We start from the raw sequence: 20,794 nt of genomic DNA, 5'->3' as shown, positions 1-20,794 counted from the left end.
TAAAATATCACTATGTAAGTTTCAGGGGTACAGCGTTATAGTTTAACAACTATATATGCCTGTGCATTTTGATCTAAAAATATCTGTAAATCACCTTCAAGGAAAGTGTTCCAAAGATGTGGCTGTGGCTCCAGTGCCCCTGCGTACCTGCTGTGTGACCCAGATTGAGCCAAGGGGGGGCAGGGAAAATGTGATATTCTGGGTGCCTCCATCTGTCCTACCATCCCCTCTCCACGTCAAGCAATCAAAACGCCAGCCACACAGGCAGGCCACATAGCACGCTGGGTCCTAATCTTGGTCAGATCTCTTTATTGAAAAATTAAAGTCATAAGCTCTGTATATAAATACACTGACGACGCTGGTCACCTGCAAGGCCTCTGGGATAGGCTAGGGGTGTGGTGGGAAGCTGGGGTCCTGGGGTCCCCAGGGGTGTGGGATGGAAATAAATAATAAATACCATGGAGGATGAGGAGCTAGGAGGAACGGGGGTGTGAATGGGGGGGTGCTCGATGCTTATTTGTGGCACTGAAGGTCCTGCAAGATGCCGCCCTGGCTGGGGGCTGTGTCTACGGATTCTCATGTCACTTCACTCCAGACAAAAGCTCGGGCATCTGGGGATGGGCCAGGTCCTAGCTGGCCGGAGTGCAGCAGGGCCTCCACCCAACCCAGAGTTCCAGGCCCTGGGAGGCCTCAGGTGAAGACGTAAGCACTCTGCCTTTCCCCTTAGTTTCTTCCCTTCCTGAGGTTTCATGCTTATACTGAGTGCTTACTGTGTACTGGGCATTGCACCAGACCCCGACCTGACCTTCTGTTTGCCTTGCCCAGCTCTTTCTTCCCGGTTCCGGTCCAGTGGGCCAGGAAGGAGTGGAGGGATGTCTTCCTGCTACCCTGGCCATGCAGCCCCGGCCCCTGAAGGAGCTCAATAGTGCCAGGAGGGAGGAAGGACCAGGGCCAGGGGCTGGGCAGCGGTGGGAGGCCCCCGGGCGTTGGCCTCTAGAGCATCACATTGAACTCGGTGACCAGAAAGTCGATGTAGTCACGCTCCTTGCTCTTGAAGGCCTCCGCGATGATGCGCGCGGCCTCCCGGTGCTCCTTGCCCCGCAGCGTCACCCCGTTCACTTCCAGGATCACGTGGCCCACCTTGAGCTGCCCACAGTTGTGGGCTGAGCCGCCTCGCTGCAGGAGTGAGACACAGGGCACGAGCACATGGGGTGCCTGAGGGCTAGGCCAGCCTGGCCCTGACCACCCACCAGGGTAGGCCTGCCACTGCCAGCCACGCAGCCACAATCTGGTGTCCACTGCCCTGATTAGGAAAACTGAGGCTCAGCGAGAGCAAAGGTGGTATGAGCCTGGGTCTGCCCTTGGGTGCTGGGTCATCCCTGGGCATGGCAAACCCCTGGGGATGCTGAGAGGGGGACCTTCAGGGGTAGGGAGACGCGGTCAGGCAGGTCCCTGGGGACGTACCTGAATCGTGACGATCCTAGGCAGGGGCTGGCGGGTGTTGGCGCCGCCCTCGATGGCGATGCCCAGGGTGGCTGCACTTTTCTTCACGCGGACCAGGGTGGAGGTGGGCTCCAGGAGTCCGGGCTGCAGGTGTGAGAAAGGAAACCAGTGACAGGCCTCCTGGGTGGACAGGCCGGGCCTGGGGGCTGGACCAGCCACGACAGGCCTCTGGGTCAGCAGGGCGCAGACTCCAGCCCCGGGTCGGGAGCCTGCAGTGTGCTAGCACTAAGCGCAGCACTTGGTGTTCTCGGCTCTCTAATTCTGAGGCTCGGGAGGTTAAGGGGCTGGCCCAAGGCTGCCCGGGGGGTGACACCAGGACTTGAACGCAGCCTGACTGCCTCGCCACCACGTCATGTCAGAACTGAGCTTAAAGATCCTTGAGGCCCACCTTGAGCACCTGGCTTGTCTGTGTCAGTGGCCAAGGGAGGGCCTTCAGACTGAAGACAGCGGTCTTTCCAGACACCCACACCCCTCCAGTGACGGGGGGCTCACTACCTCCCCTGTGGTGACTTGTCGAGTTGACCCCTGCTCAGGACCTCCTGTTCTTCACCTGGGGCCGGCCTCCCCCTCCCCCTTGGCACCCCCCGCTCCTCGCTCACCGGTTTGGCGGCCCCCTCGGTCGTCCTCTCGTTCCGAGGCGTCTCCTTGCTACTCCTGCCCTTGGCGGACACCACCTGTCTGCCTCGGCCTGGGGCGCTGGCTTCTGCCTCGCCGGCGTCCACGCCACTGTCCTCGCTCAGGGTCTGCCCGCTGTCCGAGAGCTGGGAGAGTGTGGAGGCTGCTGGGAGTGGGGACAGGAGGAGAGGCATGGTTTACAGCTGGGGCTGGTGAGGGCTTCCTGGAGGAGCTGAGCGGCAGGCTGGAAGGCTGGGGATTCTCTGGGCAGAGACTCCCTGCCACCCTCCCACCTCCTGAGACCTGCCCTTCCAACCGGGCCTGGCCCCAAGGCCACCACTTCCAGGACGTCTGCTTTGACTGCCCCTGGCGTAATGATTAAAACAGAGCTTAGGAGGCAAACCCAGCCCACAGATATGGACTTTGTTTTGCTTTATTTATTTATTTTTTTTAAACTCTCACAGTGTTGTCAAGTTTTAACGAAGGACCAACACATTCGAATTAGGAGATTTCACACAAAAATCAAATTCCAAGCTTCTCGGGGAAAAAAAAGGAAGGTCTGCCATACTTGGTCTGTGCCCCTGCTGACCTCACCTGGCCTGAGCTGAGTGATGGGCACATGCCCTCTGGTTTAACAGTCAAACCCAAACCCCTTCACTATGTGTGTAACGGCTTGGCCCCTGAGTTTGAGACACTCTGGAGTCTGGCAGGTGGGGTCTGAATCCTCTCCGACCAGCTGCGCAATCCTGGGCGAGTTACACAGCCTCTCTGAGCCTCCATGTTCTTGTTCTAACCCAGGAGCAATGATGCCTATCCCATGGGGTTATCATAAAGACTAACAGACACGATGTGTTGGGTGAAGCAGCCAAGAGAACAGGCTTATGCTAGATTGCCTGGCTCCACAATTACATTCCATGTCTCAGTCTCTTCATCTGTAAAATGGGGATAATAACAGTCCAGCCTCACAGAGCTGTTGGGAGGATTAGATGAGTTACTAATATCGGCAAGGTCCCTAGAACAGTGTTCCTGGCACACAGAGAGTGCTGTACACCTGTTAGCTTTATTATCATGTGTGTCCGGCTCCGTGCCAGGTCTAGAGTGATCCACCTATGATAGCTCAGGTTTCTCTCACCACATCCTGCCTGCTCTTCCCTTAGCTACCTTCCCTCAGTGAGCTACTGAATGCAGGGACCCCGCATTCTGCATCCTAGTCTGCCCGCTGCTTGCATACAGCAGGTGCTCAGTAAATGTCCCCTGACCTGGCTGGCCACCTTCCCTGGCCAAGGCTGCCCCACGCATCACCTTAGCCACAAGATGGCAGCAGAATCCAACAAAACGTACCCAACTCACTAATAGGAGGCAGGGGGTCCTGGGCCTGCGGAGGGCTCAGACTTACGGAGTGGAAAGCCAGCTCTGCCATTCCTGCCACCTCCCCAGCTGGACAACCTCTGGAAGCTCAGGGGATGCAGCCTCGGGCTGGCCTCCCAGGTGTCTGGAAGGTCGAGCCCGCACTCTGACCCTGCAGCCCCAGGTCAGGAGACCTCCAGGGGTCCAGAGACTGCAATTTCAATGCCCACCTGTCCCCCAGCACCTGCTCTGTGCCTGGCACTGGGGGACAGAGATCACAGAAGCCACCCCTGCCCTGAACAGGCTCAGTCTTCTTGGGGAGACTTGCAGGTGAGTGCAGGATGACCAGGTCTGGGGCCCCTGGAGAAGGAGCCCGACCCTCACAGCCACCTGGCAGGACTGTCACTGTTATCTCCAGTCCCCGATGGGAGAGCATGGCAGCCTGTCCACAGTCACACAGCCAGTAATGGCAGAGCGGGGACTCACATTCCCGCCTCTGCCTCCAAAGCCCCTCAGTGCGGGCTTGGGCTTGGGACCCTGTTCCCTGGCCCCCCTGACCCTGAGGGGGCCCCTCACTGGGTGAGCATCTGGTCCCACCTTGGCTGTGTTGATGGGCAGGTCAACGTAGGGGGGACAGGGAGCCCCTAAGATAACACAGCAGCACCCTGAGCCCAGCCCGCCAGGGTCTGCGGTACTCACTGCGCGTCTGGGGCAGCGCCCTCACTTCGTTCACGTCGGGCTCGCTGTCTGGGCGGTGCACCTCCACCATGACAAAGTGCTGGTTCGTGCCTGTCTGGTCTGGGTGGCCGGAGGGGGAGGGTGGTGGAAGGCTGCCCCCCGCCAGCGGGGCCTCTGCAGGGGGGCTTTTCAGGTGCGGGGGTGACTGGACCCGCGGGAAGGGGCCAATGGGGTGCTGGTTGACCAGGGCCAGATGGGCGTCCAGCGGCCTCCTGGAGCCCGGGTTGGCCGCGGAGATGGAGGCGTAGATGGGGGAGGAGGGCGAGTCCTGTGCTGAGGAGGCCTCTGGGGCGGGGGAGGTGCCCGCCGGCGGGCTGCGGTTCTGCGGAGCAGAGAAGACGATGCCCGCGTGGGAAGACGCGGAGGAAGGCAGCTGGAGGTCCTCTCTGCCCGGCTTCGTCGTCTGGGTGATCAGGTGGTCGTGGCCTTGGGCCAAAGGTGATGGGGGAGGCAGTGGCTTGTAGCTAGGCAGTCCCTTGGAGGTGGACTTGACATCATCCTGCCAAAAGACCCAACAGGAATAGGAGTCAGAGCCCATTGTGCCTGTTAGAGGGGAGACCTGAGCGCCCCAGTGCACCAGGCCCCGGCTGGAATTCCGTCCCCGCTCTAGCAGCTCTTGGCCACGCTGCTCTGAATAATGCAACACCCGAGTGGAAAACTTCTCCCTGCATCTCAGCAGCTGATAAGCATCGGGATCTTGGCAGGAATCTCTGGGGATGGCATCATTACCTTTGGGAACTGAAGTTCTTGGCATTAGCCAGGGCTTGTCACAGGGCACGGGACTTAATTAGACGCAGGATGCAGAGATGGAAAACAAAAAAGGCCTTTCTTTGGCTTTTCTTTTTAAGGGATTATCATAGCTTCTGGAGACAGGAGCTGTGACAGGACTGATGGGAGAGAGTGGGTAGAAGGTGGACAGACATGGGCTGGGGTGCTGTGTGGCCCTGGGCAAGGCACAGCACCCCTCTGAGTGCACCTCTGGGCAACGGGGAAAACTGCACCTACCCAGCAGAGTCGCGGGGAGGTGAGGAGCAGTGCGTGTAATGCATTAGCAAGGGGCCTGTGAGCCGGCAGGTGCTTGGTGAGTGGCAGATCCTGTCATCACTATGCCCCCCTCCCTATGCCAGCATCCAACACTGGCACAGCTCTGATGGCCTTGCGGGCACTGTTCCAAAGTCTTTACTTAGTTTAATTAATTTACTCCTTGCCACAAACTTATGGGGTAGTACACTATTATTACCCCCATTTTTACAGATGGGAAAACTGAGGTACAGAGAAGTTAAGAAACTTGCCCAAAGTCACACAGTCAGTGTCAGAGGGTAGGATTTGAACCCAGGCAGTCTGGCTCCAAAGCCCAGGCCATTCAAGAGTTATGTGGGTCAGATCACAAGGCAACGCTTCCCAGACTGCTGATGCGCGCGTGTGGGCATGAGGTCACGTTTAACTCCCTTTTCCAGTGCAATCACAGGGCCTCCTTGAGGAGCTCTCGCCACACACTTCATGCTTCAGTACTTGCTATGACAACATTCAGATAACATATCAAAAGTAACACCAACTCGGCAAATAGTCAAACAGCGAGACAGCCCTGCCTAAAATCCCCAGAACTAGCTGAGAGCTCACAGCTGAGGGCCTCTGTCTCCTCCCTGTGGCTCTCACCAGGGAGCCAGCCCCCAGGGTCTCAGGCAGACCTGGGAGGGCAAAACGCAATGAAAGGGCCAGAGAGGGTCTTACCAGGGAAACGTCTGAGAGGGTGTTCATATTGCCCTGGACGGCCTCCCCAGTCTCCTCCAGGTCCAGAGTGTTCTAGAACAGAGAAGAAAGCCATGTGAGCAAATACAAACTGAGAGGGAAAAACCACTTTGCTCTCTAGGACACCAAATCTACGTGCCCTGAGACACCTTTGTGCTGTGGTTTAAGTTTCTCCTGACCTGCCCCACTCCGTGGGAATTTACTTTACACATTAAAATTAATGTCGATTTTCATTTGGAAATCAATTTCAAGGATGTCAATTTCTTGGAGACTTTCCAGGCCTCTCCTGAACTACATGCCGATGCTGTGGGGTGGCTCTGGCCTTGACTGGGATTTCCTGTAGCTCAGCCCGTGCTCAACACTCTCAACGCCTCCAAAACCCAAGGGTTCCCTCTCCACTGCTCCTGCCAGGATCCCAGGGAGGTGTGAAAGTGGCAAGATGCAGACGAGAGGATGGGGAAAGTCTCTCTCTTTTAATTTTAATGGTTTTGTGCTGTGGGGGAAGGGGGAGAGGGTTACGGTTTCAATGGAGCTTATTTTGCAAAGATGCTCATTTCTTCCTTCCTTTCCTACCTCACCGGAAGCCTAACGCTCCCTCAGGTGACACTGAGCTGCCATCTCCAGCCACTCCGGGATGCCCAGCAGTGCTCCTCTCTAAGCTGGGCTCCTGAGGGCTCAGCAGAGCTACTTCTCTCCACCTCACCAGGCCCAGGATGGCAAGGAGCCTCCACGACCATCACCGGGCTCAACGCTCAACTCTCAAGTTCAGCGACTGATACTGAGCAGTCTCAGTGCTCCAGACTGAGGGCCTGGGGACACAGAGGAGGTGAGACACCACCACTGCCTTCAATAGCTTAGAGTGGGGTGGACACAAATAAGCAAGGAGGAGATTGCAGAGTGAGGAGACACAGGCATATAATGCAGCTGGAGGGGTCATCCGGGAAGGCTTCCTGAAGGAGCGAGCACGGCTTAAAGCTGGGCAAAGGAAGGAATGATGGATGTTTCAGAGGGAGGGGTGTGCATTAAGCAGGAAGGATAGAGGATGCTTGAGAATCTTCGGGTGGTTCCCCATGAGTCAAGAGTTTCTTAGACCTAAGCCTGAGGGCAGTGGGTCACCATGGAGATGTGGTCAGGTTTGCCTCCTAAGAAGATCCCCTTTGCTCACTTCCTCTCCAGCCACGCTAGAGCCATGCAGGCATGTCAGGGCCTTTACATTTTACACTGGCTGTTCCTTCTGTCTGGAACATGCTTCCCCGGGACTATCCACAAGGCGTGATCTGTTTGCTCACCTCCTTCAAGACCTTACTCAAATATCACCTCCTCAAAAAGGTCCACGCTGACAACCCCACCTAAAATCACAACCCCCACCCCTGCCCTGCTTTATTTTCCTCCTTTGCACTGATCACTATTCTTCACCCAGCAGCCAGGATGTAATCTTGAAAGGTAAATCAGACAGTGTCTCTCTCCAGCTCATAATCCCTCCAGGGTCTTTCCATTTTACGCAGAGGAAATTCCAAACTCTGCCTTCGCTGTTCCTGGTGACTGGGCCCTTTCTTGCTACTCTTCCAACAGGATGGGATGGTTCCTGCCTCAGGGCCTTTGCACTCACTGCTCTGCCTGCACTACACTCCTGGCTCACTCCCTCATTTAATTGAGTTCTGACCTTAGTGAGGCCTTCTCTGACCAGCCCTGTTTTCAAACAGCGTCCCTCTCCAACCCCCCCGTACCACCTCTGTCTACCCCTTGACCCTGCTTCGTTTTTCTGTATAAGATTTATCACCACCTGATCGGATACTATTGATTTGCTTATTGTCTCCCCACTAGGATAACTCCTCAAAGGCAGGACTTGTGACTACCTGGTCCCTACTCTATCCTCAGTGTTCAGGATAGTGGCTGCTTGGTAAATATTTACTAAGCAAATTAATTAATCTGCGAATGAATCGATGGGTGAGTGAATTAACCGGTGACTCTGGCTGTCACAGGGAGGAGGCCCGAGCAGGCAAAGAATTGAGCAAGGTGGCTACGGTAGGTCACGGAGAGCAGTAATGGTGGCTTGAATGAGGGTGAAGGCAGCAGGTGGATGGGAGGAGCCCCGTGACTCCATACCCCTAGGGCAGAGGCTGCCAAGTCACTCCACACTGACCCCCATCTCAAATGAGCCTCCTGAAGCCTTAAACATTCTGGGTGGGCACAGGGCACGTGGTCAGCCATGGGAATCCACCAACCTACAAGATGCCCCGCCCTCCCGGCCCTGAGCCTTTCTCACCAGGGCTCCTCATCTGGTCCTGTGATGCCTCTGGGGCAATGCCAGGCCAGGACAACTGCCTTGTTTCATCAACAAAGCTGAGACTTACATGCAAACCTCAGCCTCCTGACCTCTCCCGCTCTCTCCAACACTGTCTCCTGCACACCACCTCACGGGAAGACGCCCTGACAGCTTCCGTGATGCAAGGATGGGGGGGATCCTTGAGGAGGGGAGGGCTGCTCTTTCACACACTGATTAGTGGTTCTGGCTTTTCTGAGATCGCACCCAGCTCTGCCACTCACAGGTGAGTGACACTGGGCAAACCACTGAACTGCTCTGTGCCTCAGTTTCCCCATTTTTAACATGGGTAAACAGCAGTCCCTTCCTCATGGAGTTGATGCATTAACACCTGAAAAATGCTCAGAACAGAGCCTGGCACAATATAAGAGGGGAGGTTATCAGAAGCCTGGGACCTTGCAAATCTGCCCTAGGAACCAAATGGCTACACAACGTGCCCTGGCCCATGTGAGCACTTCAATGGAAAGAAACAGTAATCCTTTTATACACCCCCTCCTCCAAAACCGTAATGAGTCCAGTGTTCCTAGGAAACAGTCCAGCTGGGCAACACAGACCATCTAGGATGAAGGTGAATGGTGAGGCAGGTTACGGGCAGTGACTTCCCAAGACTCGGCAGTTACTGCCTTGGCCTCAGCAGGAGGCCCCAAGGGGGTCATAGACCTGGGAGGTGCCTACACCAAAGACAAGAGGGGCCTCCGTCACCTCCAATGTAGCTAGCCACTGCCACCTGCCCCCAAAATTCACCTTGTAGGCACCCTGGGGTCTTAGATGACAGTCCACGGTTGGATAGAAGACATGGGATTCTGTCCTGTTCTGGCACATCAGGAGCTTTGAATATTCATTTAGTTGATCAACAAGCATTTATCAGGCAGCCTTGACTTATGAGGAAAGCTCATGGGGGTAAAAGGTGAGCAGGCCACTGTGTCCCCAGCACCCAGCAGAGGGCCAGGCATGAAGGAGCTGCCCACAAACTCTCGTTCGGGATCACTGATGGGGCTGGCGTTGTACTAGGGCCCACGGGAGGGGGCAAGGAAGGATCCTGATCCTGACGACACAAGCATGTTTTGCCGAGCGCTACAGGGAGGGCGTGACTTTCTCTTAGAGAGAAGGACATCAGAGAAGTCCAAACTGTGGAGGGCCTACTGCATGCCAGACCCCTGCTGGATGTTTTCCTTACATGATCTCATTGATTCTCCCAACGACCCTGTAAGGCAGGCACTCTGTCCCCACTCACATCTTTTACACTTAAGCTCAGAGAAGGCAGTGACTTGTCCAAGGCCACAGGGCCATTCTACAGCAGATCAGGTTTCTAACCCATGTCAGGGTGACCCCAAAGCCCATGCAACCTTACCCTGACCCCAGAATTGAATAGGGTCCTGATACTATAGGAACCAAAGGGCCCCAGGAGGACCCTCTCTGAAACAAGAGAGAACGCAGCCATCGCTGGCCCCTGGCCTCAGTCATTCCCTGCTGTTAGTGGCATCCTGGAGCCAAGATGGAAGGCAGGGATGGAGAGGTGGGAGGGTGAGGGTGGATCAGGGACAGACATCCGGCCCTGGGAGGAAGGCCTGAAGTGGAGCAAGCGGCAGACGGGTTGGAGCCCAGCCCTGCCAGACTCCATCTGCTGAATCCAGACGCTCAGGAGCCCCGAGTCCCCGAGCCATGTTCCTTGTGCATCTGAAATAGCTGCAGACAGCAGGCTAAGAACCCGGGGGATGCGTCAGCAGAAACGCTTCTGGAACAGGCTTCGAGAGGAGGATCAAGGTCAGAGCTCACGAAGGAGCCCGTGCGTCCTGGCCTCCTCCCCACCCCCCTCAGCCCCAGCTGCTTGGGCTGCCCTCCTCCCGCACCCACTGAGGCCAGAGACTAGCTAAGGGTTTAAACCTGGCGGCTCAATTAATCCTGCCAGGTGGGACCCTTCATCAATTCTACAGCCGAGGTGACTGAGGCTCAGAGAGGGGAGGCCACCTGCCCAAGGTCACACAGCAAGGACGGAGCAGGAAGCTGAACCCTATTCAAGGTCTGAGTCTGTTATCCAGACTACTTCCCATGAGAGCCAGGATGCCCTCAAGACCTGCTGCGGTTGCTCCCCCATCTCCTTCCTCCTCAAATCTGCGGCGGTTCAGAAAATCCCCTTCCTTTCAGGGAGAACTCCTTTTCATCTGAGTTTGCCCAGTCAGGGCTCAGATACCCCAGGGTCTGGTTTGACGGAACTGTGGGGAGAAAATGAAATCATAAGGGGCAATCACCTGTGCTTGCCTCTGCCAGATGGACTTGTGATCCTGGAAAGGGAGGCCCGTAAGGCTGTGCGTGGCCCGGGTGCCACCTCAGCAAAATGAAGCCCTCCCCTCCCCTGCCCTCTCTCCCCTCCCCTCTCTCCAGCCCAGTTCCGGGGCTCCTCTGCCTCCACCCTCTCTTTACAATGGGAGGGCTCTTACATAAAGGTGCCATTTTCAGCTCTTTGTTCTTCTTGCTTCTTTACTCTGAGGTCTGGACTACAGGCTCCCCCCACCTCCACCCCAAAATGCACCAGAGGCCTGAGGCTGGGAGTGCCCTCCCCTTTCTGTCAATGGGCAAACTGAGGCACAGAGTCACAAAGGCTTCTGGAAGGTCGGCAGTAGCGGCTGCCGAGAGGAAGAGGACAGCGGGAGAGAGAGAGAGACTAGAGAGGGAGGAGTGAGAATAAGAGGGAAAAAGAGAAGGGAGAAGACTGGGGAGAAAAGACCAAGAAGAGGAGAGCAAGGGGAGAAGGAGGAAGGGAACTTGAGAGAACAGCAAGAGGTGGTGACCTCGCCAGAGCTGGGGAAGGGGAGCTTGTCGCAGCCGGTAGAGCCAGAAAGTCCTGGTGTTCCTGGGGGGCAGGGGGCTGCCCAGAGTGAAGGGGACGGGTCTGGGGGTCCAAAAGGATCACGTGGCCAGACCCTGGGGTGATGGCCGTGCTGGTGGAGACAGATCATGCTGTCCCAGCCTCTCTGAGCCAGGGCTTGGATGGAAGTCTGGAAGCTGGAGGGGAGGACAGAGAGGATAGGGGGAGAAACAGTCCTCAACACAGAGGGCCGGAACCTGCACTCGCTGGCGAGGCTGAGGCCATGGGAACCGGCACTGGGCCTTTTAGCAGCTTGTCCACTCCTGCTACCATGTTTGGCCACCAAACCACAGAAGCAGAAAAGCCCCCAGGAAGATGGTGCACAACGCCCTCCCGAGAGGCGGGTGTTACTGCCTCGTCCCAGCACAGCCCGTGCTTCCTTCTGTCTCCATGCATCTCCCTCCCAATGGTCTTAGGAAAAGGACGTCATTCAGTGGACAGAGAGGGTGACCCAGAATCTCCAGGTCAGGGACGGAAGAGCCCTTAGGACAGGCATTGGAAAGCAGGGCTCTGGGAAGGAGTCAGAAGCCGGTGAACCTGGCTGGGGGAAAACCCTGCATCTTTCGTTTTCATTAACCTCTAACCGAAATGTAGCATCTCCTTCCTTTATGAACGGAGGCAACACAGCCCAGCAGAATCAGCAGCGCCTGTGACACTGTCACAGATCTTTCGTATCACATTGCAGAGGCTGCAAAGTCCCATTTATGCTCATATGGCCTGACAATTACAGCTGTTACCGACCTGCTGTCAGACCTTGTTACTGGGCGTGATGATAAAGAAGCACATGTTTTACCATTTGTTTCCGTATTTGAAAAAAGCATTTCATCATCTGATTTGTTTCCTTTGTAATCCTGTGTGTTTTAAACATTTAAAACTGTTATCCTAAGAACGGGTCCCAGGGCTTTGCCAGCTTGCCAGAAGGATCCATGGCACAGAAAAGGTGAAGCCCCCCCCTCCACCCCTATGTCAGTGTTTAGTCCAGCTCTCCTAGGTTATAGCCGGGCAAACCCGGGCTCTGAGGGGAGCAGGGGCTGGTCACGTTCCAGCAGGCTCTGACCTCCACGGACGTGGTTCTTTTTGGTGGAAGCAGCTTCCAGCACTTGCAGTGCCCACACAGGGAGAATGCTCCTCAGAGCACTGGGAGGAATGGTCCTTATTTCAGACGCCGGCTGAGGCGAAGCTGCGGCCACCCTGAGGGTCACTAATGCCTCCGGTGAACCTATGGCTCTATGCTCTCGCACCACCCTCCGACCCACTTATCAAAGTGTGAATTATGGAGATGATTTGATTCGAGGCTGCCGTCCTCACTGCCCTTGCTAAGCTTCGTGAGGGTGGGCGCTGTTGTCTCTTGTTCCCGGCTACCAGAGCCCCGCTCAGAGCCTGCATGCAGGAGGTGCTCAACGAATGCTTGCCACATAAATAAGGAGCGGCAGAATGACTGAGTAAATAGATGGGCTCCTTCCTGCTCCCCCGCTAGGGAAGAACTTGCCCAGAAGAAGACTCCTAAACTCACCCAGGTTGGACCAGAGGCAGATGCAGCAGGTGGGATGTGTACCTCTCATCATTTGCTCCCTGTTTCTGGAAAGAGCTGCCTTGACAGTCAGGGGTCTCTGCAGCTGGAGGCGTCTGAGACAGGCCTGAGCGCCTCCGCCCTCCTTTGGCCCCGGATGAGGAGGAAGGCAAGGAGGCCATGGGGAGGAGGCTGACACTGCCAGGTGCTGACAGCCACGCCCTGCACCCCCTTCTCACGTTACTGCAGGCGAGATGGGCAATGGCCTTTACAGGCAGGGGCCCCACCTCTAGCACCCTCTAGCAAGCCTGGGGAGCCCCTTTCCAGGTACATGAGAGGCCTAGAGTGCAACACCTCTCAAATCCAGGAGGAAGAGGGCTGTGGGTAAGGCCAGGGCAAGTTCCACTGCCACCCCGACCTCAATAGCATCTGCTCCATGGGTACAAGGCTGGCTTTGGCCTTTCAGCCCCTTTTCCTCTGCAGTGCCCTTTGCCAGCCTTTAGAGTATCAATAGAATCGGCTCCTATATAGTCCACACCTGTAAGTCCACCCCTACTCTCCATCTCCATGACAACCTGTAGGTGGCCGGCCTTATCAGCCCACTGTACAGATGCAGAAACTGAGGTTCCAAAAGCTTAAGTTGCCTGCCCAAGGTGAAACGGCTACCAGTTGGGAGAGCCAACCCTGGTGTGTGGGATTCCAGAGCTTGTGCACTTAAGCCCCTCTGCCACAGGCCTGCTCACACTAGATGAGGAATTCAAGAAATGTCGGGCAGGCCTTTCTTCTTTCACACAGCTCTCCTGGCCGACATCTTTATGGGAGGGGAATGATACCGTTTGGAGGCAGCCAAAATTCCCAGGGCTGACTCTCTATTAGGCAAATGGAAAATAAACACAATTTGTTGAAGGGGGAAGGCTGCATCTGATTTCCTTTGATCGACTGTGTCTGTCTGAGGGAAAATGGCTGCAGAATGAGCCACGTTTAACCTGGGATTGATAACCGTGCAGCACGATCCAGGGAATCTGGGTTAAATGGAAACCGGCTCCAACTGGGGCATCCGTCTGCGGCATGTGGGTCACGAGAGCCAGCCGCCTGCCCCCTTGCCCGTCTGAACGCCAGAGCAGAGGACATTTTCCTACGATGTGGGAGGTAACTGTCCAGGAGGCTGGAACGTTAGAAGATGATCCTGGGTGGCCAGGGAATGAGGTTTCATTTCGGTTTCTGCTTCACATTTCCTTGATCTCCGCTCTGTGCCAAGCCCTGGGCTGGCAGTGGGGACACAGACAGGAGAAAGATGAGGTCCCTGCCTGACCCCACCAGCTTTCCCTGTGTACTGGGGAAGACACTCAGGCAGAGGTTAAAGCAACATGGCGGGCATTTTAACGGAGATGTGAAAAGCACGCGTGCTCCACGAGGGAAGGGATTTTGGCCATGAGCAAGAAATGTTTTTGGCTGTTGTCCATCCAGATTGTGGGGCACGTTTGTTACTCAGCATCCCTATAGCAAAAGCTCACTAATACATGGTGGTGTTGCAGACCAGTGCCTGGCACTTAGCGGCAAGTGAATTAATATTATTTTAAGCTCTCTCTCAGGAGGAATGATGCAGCCCTTGTTCAAATACACAGATAAGTGGTGGGAACACAGGGCTGCCTTCCTTGCCGTGCCTCCCCTGGAATATTTTCCAGAATCTCCTGACAAGAGGACTCTCAGAGTTGGAGGAGACTTGGGGGTCTGCCTGCATCGTACAGATGGGAAGACTGAGGCTGACGGTGAGTGAGGGGCTTTCCTGAGGGTGCACTGCGTGGTGGGGGCAGAGAGGAGGAAGGGTGTGGGCTCCTGACTCCCCGGATGGGCCTGGTGCCCTGCATTCCTGCATAGAGGGGCTTCCAGGAGGAGGTTTCTGTCCTTGGCTCCGCATGCAGGCAGCATGGGGTGTCCAGTCTGAGACCTGCTGTGGGTGTGGAGGGAGGGTGTTCCCAGGAGACACTGAGGCCAGGGCTGACCAGGCAGCAGGAAGAGCTGGCGCCTGCAGAGCCCGTCATCACGTCTCTTAGCAGCTCAGGCTGCACGACCTCCCCAGGCCCTTCCTGGGAATGAACCTGTTCTTGGTTCAAACCCATCCCTGTCTGTTCTCAACAATCAGCGGCATCCTGGTGAACTAAGTCAGATCATGTCAGCCCCTGCTCTAACCTGCCAATGGCTCCCATCTCACTCAGACGCGAAGTCAACATCCTTAGCACATAATCCGCCACACTGCCCTTCCCCTTGCTTACTGCTCCAGCCTCATGGCTTCCGGACTTTGCTCAGACACTCCAGGCATGCTCCCACCTTAGGGCCTTTACATTCGCTGTTCCCTCTGCTGGAAACACTCTTCCCCAGCTGTGGGCAGGGCCTTCTTCCTCACCTCTTTCAGATCTTATGCAGGTGTCACTTCCTGACCATGCCACCCCCTCCCCAAATCCCCTTTCCTGTTTCATTTTCTCCTTAGCGCTTTTTACCACTTAACATACTGTGCATTTCAGTTATTTATGTGGTTTAGTCTGTCATTCCTGCTCTACCCTAAATTCCGTAATGGAAAGAATTTCTTTGTTGTTCACCACTGTATTCCCAGCACCTAGAACTGGATATAGCACATAGCAATCACTCAATTGATATTTGGTAACAGAACAGAAGGAAGAGAAAGAGAGAGAGAGGATAGATAGATAGATAGATGATAGATAGATAATGCCTAGCAAGCATCTGGTGAGCTGCTTCAGGGAAGAATCACAACCAGACTGCAGTGTTAACAGCACCAGCTCAGAGGTAAGCAGGCCTGGGTTTGAATCCACATTCCACTGTTCACTAGCTGAGCAATCCTGAGCAAGTCACTTCTCTCTAAGCCTCAGTTTTCTTCTCTGTAAAATGGGGATCATAGCAGTACTTGCCACACCTAGTTACTGGGAGGGTCAAAGAAGATGCAGTTGGAAAGCATTATCATAGTCTCATGGAGATGCTTGACAAATGCCAGCTACTATTATTATTAATAAAGGCCCAAATTATTAATATGGACCAGGCTCTATGCTGAGCACTAGGGATTCGATGGTAACTCCAGACACAGTTGTTGCCCTCAAGCAGCCCACAGTCAAGGCGGGTAACCAGCCAGTCTTGTACAAATTATTGGAATATAATGACACAAGAGCTATAACAGCAAGAAGCCCAAGGGGCTGAAGGAGCCAGAGGCTCAAAGTCACCCCCCTTGAGAGGATCAGGGAAGTCTGCTTGGAAGAGGTGGCATGTGAGCTAAGGGCTGAAGCACACACAGGAGCTAGCCAGGCCATGTGAAGTGGGAAGGAGAACACTCCAGACAGACAGATTGTGTGGCGTATGCGAAGGCCGAGAGGTCTCTCAACAGCTCCACAGCACAGAAATTATCATCCTCATTTTATAAAACTGAGTTCAGAGAGGTGAAACTACTTCTTGAGGTCACACAGCAAGGAAGTGGCAGAGCTGGGATTTGAACAGAGGGCATTCTCACTCCAGAGCCTGAAAAACCTGATGAACTGGCAAACAGGAGAGACAGTGAGCACCAGGAAGAACCCCAGCTCCCCACCAGGGCCGGGTGCGGGTGTAAGGAGGTGGGGGGAAGGACCACAGCCCCCTGCCTCTGCCCCAGCTAAGGCACTCCCACAGCCCCACTCGGCAGGAAGGACGGTACCTCCATCAGGTCTATAAGCCACAGCAGCCGCTCCTGGGGAGGAAGGGTGGGCAAAAGGCAAGAAGAAAAATACATCAAATAAATATTAGGGATGGAATGGGCACAGCAAACCCCCTTCCCAAACACGCACACACACACACAACGGCAAAATAAACAAAGGGATTCTCCAAGTCCCTTTTTTCTTTACTTGGGATGCTGTGGGCAAGAATAAAGAAGGGGTGAGGAAACCCCACTGCTACAATCAGCATGGCCTCGTTCTAACTGCCTCCTTGAAGGAAACCAGGGGTTCCTCACTGCTCTGCAGAAATGACACGTGTCCTTAAAAAGGGCCTTCAGGAGATGGTCATGCCCCCGGGGGCAATCCTGGGACTCTCTAGCAGTTGAGGCTAGGGTCATTATTCCCACTTGGCAGATGGGAAAACTGAGGCTAAGCGAAGGGAAGTGACTTGTCCAAGGTCACACCTGCAACTGAAAGGCAGAGCCCGAAGGAGGACCCTGTTCAGAAGCCTCGATCAGAGAAGACCCAGATTTCAGGGAGGCCCAGGCCCCGTGGCGGCAGAGAAGCTCAGCGTCTGCAAACTGGAGCCCTGGGCTGTGCATGTGGAGAGCACCCAGCGGGGATGAAGTTTGGAGGGGGAGTGGCAGACCCTCAGCCCAGTGCTTTCCAGAAGCCACCAAGTGCCTGCAAGGCCCCGGATACAGGGTGGTTTTTCCGGCCAGGCTGGCACAGTTCAGGAAGAACAGAGGCTTCCTCTGCCCTCGGGCTGTGGGCAGCATGTCTGGGATGTTACTCATCCTTTACTCCTCCCAACAAGCTGGGGAAAGCAGCACGGCTGCCCCAATGCGAGGAGGGAAACGGAGGCACTGAGGATCGAGGCAGCCTTTCCACATCGCCTCTCTTGCCTGTACGATGTTCTCTCAGCACCCACCCCTGAGGGCTCGCCCTGGTCTTGGTTAGTCCTGATCTGACATGCCCGTGCTATCCACTGGGTCTCAGATTCATTGTTATTCCCATTTCAGAAGCTGGGAGACCCCTTCCATCTGTCCCACAAACTCCCTGCTCAAAATCATCCCGTGGCCTTTCTGAAGTCTGCCTTTCCCAGGGTGCTGCAATCCATAGAGAGGGTCTCTCCGGCAGGGCAGGGTCAACTGCCACAGCTGGAGCTCAGATGGCCAGGGTCAGCGCTCCCCAGGTGCAGGAGAGACCCCCGGGCTGGGACAGGGTCATTGGAGGCCAGTGCTGAGCTGGGGCTGAGACCCCTGCCCAGAGCCCTTCCTGGGTATAATAGTTACCCTGACTCCTCTAAGTCCTACAGCCCGGCCTGCCATCAGGGCCTCGGGCTGCCGTGGCCAGAGCCACCAAGGACCTCAGGTGATTTTACCCACAGGGAAATCAAGGCCCAGAGAGGGTGGGCTTAAACCTAAACCTCTTGCCTCCCAGGTTAGAACACACCCCATCCCACCCACTGTATTTCTCATCCCTGATTCTAAAGGGACCATCCCAGAATTATAGTCGGCAATCCTCCAAGTTTTAGAGCAGTGACTGATGGCTCCTGAAGCCCCACATGGACATTATCAAGCCCATTTCTGTGGAGTTGGACCCAAAGAGAAATAAACCCTCGGGCCAGGGCCCCCCGCAGCCTGAAAGCAGCTCACACCCGTGTGCCGCATCAGAGCCAAACACGCAGCCCCGGGCAGGAGGCAGCCTTCTCCCCGCCCCAGAGGAGATCTGCTCAAGCCGAAGCGTGACATCGCCTCCACTGCAGCTGCGTCCAGAGCCAAGAGGAACATGTGGCAGCTTCCTGGTCACCCCAGGAAGGACGAGGACTCTTGGGGGATGAAGGTGACTTGGGATGGTAGGGATAGGAGGTAGAGGAGTAGAAGTTTCCCCAGAAACTCAGATCCCCAGAGCTAAAAAAAAAAAAAAAAAAAAAGCTATATTGGGAGCTGGAGTCCCCAGGGGAAAGGCACACGTGCTCCAGGGCTGTCTCCTGGTGGCTGCAAGCTCATCTGTGCCCACTTACTACCTGTGTCTGCAGGTGGACATCACCGCACTCTCAGACCTCCTGCTCCCCCAACAGGACAACGAACACAGTCTAACAGAGATTCCACCCGTAAGAGCTCCCAGTTCAGTGTCTGGGAGTAACGGCGTTTAAGGAACTCGACTTTCCCACTCGCTTTCCACAGCAGAGAGGTGCCGAATGACCGACAGACAGGAAAGGAGAGGATGGAGCCAAGCCGGCTCTCCTGACCTCCAGCTCCGGCTCTTCCCACTGCACGGACCTTAGTAACTGGCTGTTTCCCATGACGGATAATAAGGCATTTCCTCTGCACCTTCCTTGCAAAGGCCTCCCGGGGTTAATCTGCCTCTGAGCATGCTGGGGGCAGAGTCACACCATGAGATGGACCAGATGCTTCTCTAGGGGCTGGTGCGTCTGGGAGAAAGTCAGGCTGGGCTTTGGGGCTCCAGAGAATCAGGAGGGTGTGTCTCAGGGAAGATTCCAATCACCACGACCACGACCACGACCACAAATGCCCTGTGTGGTCTCTCGTGGGATCCTCGCATGGATTGGCATTATTTTTTCTATTTGTCTCATGACCTGTGTTTTTCACCTTTCTCCCCCAGCCTGCACCCTATCCCCCAGACTGTGAGCGCCTGAGGCAGGGCCACAGCTGCCTTGTTCACCGGTTGTGTCCTAGAGCCCATGCCTGGCATGCAGCAGGCACCCAACAATTAGGAGGTTTTCACAGGTGAAAAAACCGAGGCTCAGAAAGGCAAGGCACAGAGCTGGCAAGGGGTCGAATGCCAGCACAGGCTCCCAGTGCTGGGATTCGAACCTGGATGGGTCTCACTCCAAAGCCGTTATCTTAACTCCCCTGCTGGCCATCAAGCCAGGGACGGGGAAGGGGCAGCTCACCCTGGCTGAGCTGACAGTGGTGGAGGTGCCGTGGCTGCCCGTGGACGAGCCTGTGTCGCTGCAGGAGACCATGGAGCAGGTGTCCCCGGCCACAGGGCCGTGGGGCTGCCGTGCCTTCATCGACTCGATCTCCCGCCTCAGCACCAGGTGGTCGAAGCGGTCCAGGTCTTGCGGGGAGATGGTGCCTCTCACCTCAGAGAGGAGCAGGAACTGGGGGCAGGGAAAAGCCGGGCACTCAGCAGGGAGCTCCACCAGCAGGTGGGACGGCCCCCTGCCACCCCAAATGACCTGCATGCAAACTTGGCCACCGGCCTCCCCTCCTTCACCCTCGTGGCTCCCCACTGTCCTAGGAGAAAAGTCCAAGCACCTTCGCCTGGAGGCCGGGCCCAGCATCATCTGACCCCTGCTTCCATCATCTCACCTCTTCCTCCCCGGCATCTCAGCCTGCACATAAGGCTGCAAGTCCCTGAACAGGAAGCCCCTGGCTGTCCCTTCCCCCTCCTCTCCAAATTGCGTTTCCTCTGTTAAGTCTTCCCAAATGTAACCACTCCCAGTGGATTTAATCACTTCTTCCTCGGTGCAGCTTTTGAACCTCAAACAGACTTCCACTAGAGCGGGGTTCTCAAAGGGGGCAGCATGGCACAGTCACTTGGGGGGCTCGTAAAAATTACTGGTGGCCGGCTCCCATCCACAGATGCGTGCGGTCAGCCAGCCTGGGGTGGGGCTTGAGCATCGCTTTTTAAGAGCAATCCAGACGATTCGAAATGTACACTCAGCATGGAAAGCCGCTGCGTTAGGGCCCCAATCACAGGGGACCTTAACTGACAGTTTCCCCAGGAGTCTGCGGGCTCCCCCGGGGCAGGGTCTGTCTCGGTCCCCAGCCTCCGCCTGGGGTTCAGTTTGGGCCTGACTCTTTGTGGGTTCTCAGGAAAGGAGTGGGGGACAGAGGGCGGCAGGGAAGGATGCGGAGACCCTGAGAGCTGAAGCCAGGCGCCCCCAGCCCCGCCTCGCCCGAGGAGGCGCGGGTCACCTTGGCGTGGGTGTTGAGCAGCTCACACAGGGCCATGACGAGGGCCTCCACGGACACGCTGCCGCCGCGGTACTCCTGCAGGTAGTAGGCCATGGTGGCGCGCTCCCGTTCGTTCAGCAGATGCCGCGCCTGCTCCTCCAGCAGCACCTGCGTCTGGTTCCCCAGGCTGCTCAGGGTCACCTGGGAGCCGGCCGGCCCCTTGTAAAACCCCAGCTGAAAGACAGCAAGACAGAGGCCTGGGAATTCGGAGCTGCTCTGGAGGTAAATGGCCAGGCCCAGCCAGCGACCCCCCTGCCGAGGGAGGGGGTGGGTCCCTCTGAGGTCTCGGCCCACATGGTAAAGCTGCAGATGTTACCGGTATGTTCCCAGAGCACGCGGCCTCCTGCAGTTGCAAAGCGCTTTCACGGCTCATGCAGCACTTTTACGTATGTTATCTCATCAGAGCCTCGTGACCATGCAGAGTCAAGCAGTATGATGATTATGGTTCCCATTTTACTCTCT

At 55.9% G+C, this 20,794-nt stretch overlaps 1 protein-coding gene across 4 annotated transcripts in view; it reads right to left on the bottom strand.

Annotated features, from left to right (window-relative positions):
• Nucleotides 1-292: 292 nt before the first annotated feature.
• The window catches only part of WHRN (whirlin), a 92,381-nt gene continuing 71,879 nt past the window's right edge, over nucleotides 293-20,794 (bottom strand). Inside the window, exons 6-13 of one of the 4 annotated variants that reach the window (XM_082470414.1) lie at nucleotides 20,294-20,506; nucleotides 19,264-19,473; nucleotides 16,346-16,378; nucleotides 5,935-6,006; nucleotides 4,165-4,702; nucleotides 2,103-2,284; nucleotides 1,465-1,587; nucleotides 293-1,176 (exon numbers count right to left, since the gene is read on the bottom strand). In XM_082470414.1, the coding sequence (XP_082326540.1) occupies nucleotides 994-1,176; nucleotides 1,465-1,587; nucleotides 2,103-2,284; nucleotides 4,165-4,702; nucleotides 5,935-6,006; nucleotides 16,346-16,378; nucleotides 19,264-19,473; nucleotides 20,294-20,506 (1,554 nt within the window). In that variant the 3' untranslated portion in view covers nucleotides 293-993. The remainder of the gene's footprint in view (nucleotides 1,177-1,464; nucleotides 1,588-2,102; nucleotides 2,285-4,164; nucleotides 4,703-5,934; nucleotides 6,007-16,345; nucleotides 16,379-19,263; nucleotides 19,474-20,293; nucleotides 20,507-20,794) is intronic. The other 3 variants (XM_082470415.1, XM_082470416.1, XM_082470417.1) reach the window with 3 other exon arrangements.

The sequence above is a fragment of the Balaenoptera physalus genome (genome assembly GCF_965194825.1).
Source record: "Balaenoptera physalus genome assembly, chromosome: 7".
Classification (NCBI taxonomy): Eukaryota; Metazoa; Chordata; class Mammalia; order Artiodactyla; family Balaenopteridae; genus Balaenoptera; species Balaenoptera physalus.
The sequence above is the reverse complement of the archived record's forward strand: the minus strand, read 5'-3'. Positions and strand labels throughout refer to the sequence as shown.